This window comes from Schistosoma mansoni (assembly GCF_000237925.1).
Source record: "Schistosoma mansoni, WGS project CABG00000000 data, supercontig 0664, strain Puerto Rico, whole genome shotgun sequence".
Lineage (NCBI taxonomy): Eukaryota > Metazoa > Platyhelminthes > Trematoda > Strigeidida > Schistosomatidae > Schistosoma > Schistosoma mansoni.
In genome coordinates, this window is record NW_017386394.1 from 5,464 (window position 1) to 12,151 (window position 6,688).

Below are 6,688 nucleotides of genomic sequence, written 5' to 3' on the forward strand. Positions count from 1 at the left end.
AAAACTACTGTTTACACTTTAATTGAATTTATTTCAGTTAAAGTGATATTGTATTTGTGTTTTGATCTTGCTTTTGTGTATTCACTGCATCAAAGCATTCTTGGTCGACTTTGGCTTGATTTATTTAATCAAGGCTTGAGATTTGTCTTACACATTAATTTTTTCCTACCATTTTAGTTAATTTTTAAGATAGTTGACTCTGCTCACAAGTGTGGACAGCCATATTGCTTATTTCCTGTAGAAGGAATGAAATGTGATGAGTGTACGAAGTGGTTCCATAAAATGTGAACCCGCTTAAATCCCACTGCCTACAAAAGTTGCCCAAAGTCTAATTCTCGTTGGCTCTGTATGTTTTGTTGTTCGAGCAATTCGCCTTCTGTTATTAGCTAACAAGAAGGTTGACGAGGGCTGTAGCAGTAACGTGGATACTGATAACGAAGAATGTGTCAGTTTCGTAAGTGCTATCATGGCATGTGCCAGACACCCAACTGTGCAACACAAACAGTTTATATATACAGTGAGCCAAGTTTCTGTGACAGCAATTATATCTGGATTTAATTCATCCACCATCAAACTTAGCTCGGACGTTTTATTAATTTCTTCCTGGAAGACAAAGTCAATCCCAGTTTATACATGGAGGTCTTCATTTAATCGTGAGTGAATGAATGTATTTGATGCTGATGCATACTTTTTGCACCACATTAATTTGCCTGTATACTCTTAGCGATTTCACAGGAATCTAGGGCTCATAAATTTTTAGTTATGTTAGGTTATTCTCCATGCTCAACGAACCAAACCCCTCACAACTTTTCTTTGTTCCTGAAACTCAAACTTGTTATATGGAAACGGACCTAGGACGATAGAACATAATAAGATGAAATTTTTAAACCCTCTGACTTCCAGGAATGTCTTATGCAATGACAAGTGAGATTAGATAATTATATTGGATAAGATCGGTACGCATCAGACATTATGGAAATTTGTTCATGTTACCTCGTTTTGCGCACATGTTGGATGGAATGATATGTTAAAGGATAACGCGAAACTCTGTAATGTTAATAATTGTAATTGTTAATAAAAATGATATTTCAGTCAAATATTTCACCCATTTCCTGTCATAATTCTTGATTCTATTTGAAGAAATCTATATAAATTTTCAAGTCGATTAGTTTCATTTAATTTTCTCAAATTAGATGCATATCAAACTGATGGACTACCAATTAAAGCAACAAAATGTGATCAACTATTTTTCAGTTCATCCTTTATCACAATTCAAGGTGATCATAACCAACAAATATGGCGTAGAAACAATGGTTTAAATCAACGTCATGGAGAATTATTTTCTTCACACACAAAAACAGACGGGAAATTTTTCAGTCCTAATTATCCACGATTTTATAAAGCATCGATGTTATGTAAATACTATTTTTTAGCTCATTCAAATGAACGTATTATAATCAAATTAAAGAATGTGCAGTTATGGAGTTATAAAAGGTTAGTTTTGATGCTACACAACAACTTGGTATTTTTAACATTTTGATCAGAATCTGTCGGTTTCCAAATAGATCCAAGATGCAATTGTATGATGAATTTCTAATTAGTTATGTTACTAACACCTCGGACTACTAGTTGCAATAATCATCTCTTTGAATTCACTTGTTATTGTTTACTTGAATCTTCACGTTGATGTTTAGGTCTGTGATTGATCACTCCTATTTCCATATGTGTATGGTGTATGGATTGTTGAGTTCCACTCAACTGAGTGTTCACCGATGATTTGTAGTGTCTCAATCTGGTCTATGCACGACCGATCCTTACTGAATCCAGCCTGTTGATCTCGAAGTCAGGCGTCTACTTAGTCTTTTATCCGGTTCACTCTGTTGGAAACTTTTCCTGGTATTGACAACAGTGTGATGCCGTCGTTGCTAGTTCTCTCATGTATATGTAATTTTATAGTTGAAATCATGAATCAATTGAAGCTAGACCACCATGGAAAACCTTGAAGCACAAAACCCCCTTCTGAAAATATATGTACCTGAATTTTCACTGCATTAATCAAATCGAAACCGTTATATTCCAGTTGCATTCGAATACTTAGAGGTGGAAAAATATCATACATGAAAATATATGTACTAAGGAATTGTTTTATAAATTTACTTAAATAACAAAACAGATAGTAAATTGAGAAGGTTAATACTGAGACAGTTTCACATAAATAGTCCTATAGAAACACAAAATGAGCTTAAATATTTACCATAAAACCGAGATTCCTAGTAGATGTTTGGAGTCAAACAGAAGTGATCCCAGACTGAACTAGACTTCGTCTTAATCTACAGCCTTCAGAAAGATGCTTTCGGGATATTGAGAGAAAGGACATTCTCCATATAATCTGCATCTGCGTCATCAGGTGTCATAATTAAAGATGCTGTCATTGAGCTGTTCAGGCAATAACCAAACTCATCATATGACTATTATCTATATTTTGATACTGTTATTTATGTTTTTTCGTAATGTTATTCTGCTGAAAAATAAATTGAGTTTTCTCTCTTTATCTTCCCCCTCCCTGCCTGCAGTTGTCATTCAACTTCACAACGTGATACAATTCATTTTCATGAAATCACTACTCCGTTATTTGATTTAAATAACTCATCATTTTTTCAATTAGGAAAGATTATCCAAAAACCATTTGTCTATGAATTAAAAAAACAATTATTGTTCTTATGTGGTGATGAAGAACAAACTGTAATTATCTCAGATCATCGATTTATAATGCTGACTTTACAAACACATGTAGATAGTGTTGGAGCTCGCGGATTTGAAGGAGTCTATCAATTTTTAAGTAGAGAAAAGTTATCTTACAATCAAGGTGATCATGATGAGAAAGACATACATAAACATATCGATAGAGAGCTATTTCCAGATCCAACTATTAAAGGATTCATGAATACTGAAAGTAAGTATTTCTACTATTATAATTCCAATTAAGAACTGTCCAAGGATTGGGAATTTTTATTTGAGAGTACAGCATACATCGCAGACTGAATGTAGTTGGAGAATCATTAGAAATTTTAGTTATTGTTTCATGGCTCCCCAGAACAGTACTCCTCAATTGTAACCAAACTTCGATAGAATATATATGGATTCAGAAAGACATACACTCCATTGATTCGTCATTTAATCCTTTTCTTGATTTACATCTAAGATTTATCATGTTCCTATTTTTCACAGAGTTCGAGAGAATTCAAAATTATTAAACTAGTAGTAGTCGTAGTAGCTATTTGATTCTAATTTCACCATTAGTTTGAATGTAGAAATCTATTAGCTTCAAATTTGTCAATAAATTGGCACGCTAAAGAAACAGTGCACACACACGTATAACACAATCTCTACCATTTCCTTCTCATACTTTTTATATTCATGTGAATATAGCGAGATAGAAGGAAAGTGTGAATTTGGATAGTCTCTCGTTTAAAAGAATACTGAAACCCATCATTCTTCAGTTGTTCTGAATCAACCCATTTCTGCCAGCAATTCAGCTGGCTATTTGGTTTCATATCTCATCGAGAAGTCATGAAAAGTCTTAGTTGGTTTCAACTATACATAATATAGCCTTAATGAGTTGAAAATAAATGTAAGCACATAAAAAAGTTTTTGAAGCAGGGACACGATCTCACCATTTTATTTAAGACTTCAGTGCTTCTGTGTTAGCTAAAAGCAGTTTGCAGTTACAATCAATAAGCTTAGAAAATAGATGAGATTGATATGTTATCAGCCATGAAATTATGATAATTGTTTAAACAAGGCAACATAGTAACAAGAATTAGACATGTAAATACGATAGTGCTTATTGTAGTTTTGATTATTGCATAGTTTTAGGTGGAAAAACTGGTGTTATGTTATAAAAGTAGTAATGTTATATGTAATACTATTCCTGATTAAAATAAGTGGTTAAATACTAAAGTGATATGATCAGATTAAAATTAATTTCGTGGATTAGGGGTAGTGCATTGGTAAAATCGTCAGATCATTTAAAGAATGCCTAATTAGGTTGTTAGTCAATTATTTTTAAGGCTTAGTTTCCACTTCATATTCACATTTTACTAAGTGCCTGAAGTTTGCATTGGTAGAAGTCTTTCTTACTTTGAAATACAGGTTTCTGTTCGATGTCATTCATTGTAAAATTCTTTAGAAGTCAAGAGAAATACTGAGAACATCTTGATTGGTCACCACATATTTAAATTGTTCTGATGAACTTGATGACAAAACCCCATTATTTTTAAAAAGAAAATCGATGAAACGGTTACTGGATTTCTTAAGCTATTTAAGCGTTTCTTTCAGATGCTTCTAGAATCACAAAATCGTCTATGTTTCACCTTTGCTTTGTATGTAATCCAACCTTTAAAGCACAGCTCCCTTAGTATTTCCCTTCATCTGTTTTTGGTTTGCAGTTCGATGGTCAAATATTTCAGAAGGTTAGAAAGTTAGTGCATAAAGTGTTTACGGTACAAGACGTATACGCTTCAAGGAACGTACTCAGAAAACCTTATAAAATTCTATACCTAAATTATCTTGATATACAGGGTTCCGAAAATATATGTAAATTCTTGAATGGAATTTGATTGCGATTCAGTGAAATATATTGATTTAGTAAAACGTCAACATACTACTGAGAGCTCCGCGTTAATATTTTCGATATATTTGTTTCCTAAACTAATTAGTTTCATATTAGTACAAAATGGTTGTTCGATGATCCCTAGTACCCGATGACAAATCACTATGATTCTCTGATCTTTATATTACAGAGAGAAGTGAGTGACCTACATAAAGATAAATAAGATCAAAACGTAGAACGTATGATGGGATTTAAGTGGATCATAGGTTATGCCTACATAATTTTTATTAGGACAAACAATAACCACACGTTTATTGCGAACTGATGAAATACTTACTCAGGGTTCTACAAATTATTGAAAAGTCCGACTTCTGTGAACTTCTAGGAATGTTCAGAGCAACGGAAACGGAAATAAGAACAGTTTGTTGTGGCAAGTTAGAAGACTGATGAACTCTTAATTGTATAAAATGTCTTGGTGATCTCAGTTTGTGTATTTATCGAAACGTTTCTATTAAAAATACTGTTTTAGCATATTTAGTATTTGGTTAGCAGCGGAATCTAGGTCTTTTAGGACTTATTAGATGGGTAAACCAATATCCCAGTACAGGTATTTGTATTGGGACTTGAATACCCAGTACTTATCACCTCAAATACGTCTAAATATACTATAACATGTGGCAAAATGCTATACTGATTGTATTCTCATACGCTGTACATGTGGCTACAGAGACTAATCAACCAATGTTCAAAATACCCTCAACGATAGATCACAAGTTTTTACTACAAACTAGCACGTTTTTTCGATGTCGAAATATCCACAAAAACCCCTTAGGAAATGTTTGACACAAAAAAGCATATGTAGGATTGTCATTGCAAAACATGATTTTATTCACAGTTGCACGAAAATCGACAAAATGGTGTTTAAACTAAAAGTTGAATAAAAATTTCGTGTAAACTAATATTGATTCAGTAAGTTTTTAAGTTCTCCCTTGTCCATTGTTATACTTTATTTTATGGTGTTTTTTTTTCTCAACAATAACTATTTATATTCATTTTAGTATTGTTTGTTTGAATCTTCCCATCGATGTTAGAACTGCAACTGGTCAGTCTCTAATTGGTATATGTTCATACTGTGCCTATTGCCTCGATATAGCCTTCATTCACTAGCATGGTAAGCAGAGATGGATAACGCGATGGCGTTTGAAGCGAGGGTACTGGGTTCGAGTCCCAGAGTGAACATCAACTCTGAGATGCAGGTACATCCAGCTGAAGAGTCCCAAATAGGAAGAAACGCGCGTCCTGGATTCCACTGCTAGCCACTATCCATCTCTGCTTAATAACTATTTATGCTAAAAATCTACTCATTTTTTCAACTACACATTATTATAGTAGTAGATCGAAGAATAGCTTCAAAACACCTGGGATAGCATTGTCTGAACATGAATCGTCAACGCTAATGTAGAAATCAAAGATACAAGATAAAGGATTATTATATAAGTACAACAAATAATGTTGATGATGAGATGATTTGATTGTGAACAAGATTATCTTTGTTCCTTTTAGAGGTATATGGGCGGTTATTCACGCCGTTAAAAGATAATTCTTTCCGATAGACGTGTAAATAGAGTTAGATTGGGAATAGTTTCGGCGGCGCGGGAGCATAATCATGGAGACCAGAGAACATTTGCTCAGGACCAGTCACCTACGGTCTTTATAACAGTAGTTTTTAATATTTTAGCTCTGTAAATTTCACATCTTAATACAGGTGACGGGAATCCGTGAGGTAAACTGAGATGTGACTTCCTCAGGCTCAACCTTTTCCAACTTCCCACTTCCGTTTTGGGAAAACTGTCGCTATAAATGCTAGCTGTTTGAGGAAAGCTACTTGAAATTACTAATGTCAAATCTGAATAAAGTCTGCATACAACCTCACGATAACCAATGATTTCGTTTCATTACTAAAGTTGAACTAGATAATTTCAAATAGACTGAGCATTGGATAGAATGTTATTAATAAAAACAATATATTTGTAATATCCAAATAAGTAAAACATTGGATTTTCAATTTACGGGAAT

At 33.5% G+C, this 6,688-nt stretch overlaps 1 protein-coding gene and 1 non-coding gene across 2 annotated transcripts; both read left to right on the forward strand.

Moving 5' to 3' along the window:
* Nucleotides 1-1,408: 1,408 nt before the first annotated feature.
* Smp_169160 (hypothetical protein) lies at nucleotides 1,409-4,477 on the forward strand (the record flags this gene model as incomplete). Its single annotated transcript, XM_018795264.1, has 3 exons — nucleotides 1,409-1,494; nucleotides 2,574-2,953; nucleotides 4,449-4,477. 3 exons carry the CDS (start codon nucleotides 1,409-1,411, stop codon nucleotides 4,475-4,477), a joined length of 495 nt encoding a protein of 164 aa, XP_018647452.1.
* A 1,302-nt stretch (nucleotides 4,478-5,779) lies between these two features.
* Smp_tRNA_00721_Pseudo_TTG.1.1 lies at nucleotides 5,780-5,851 on the forward strand. Its single transcript has one exon. It is a non-coding gene (tRNA).
* Nucleotides 5,852-6,688: the final 837 nt, after the last annotated feature.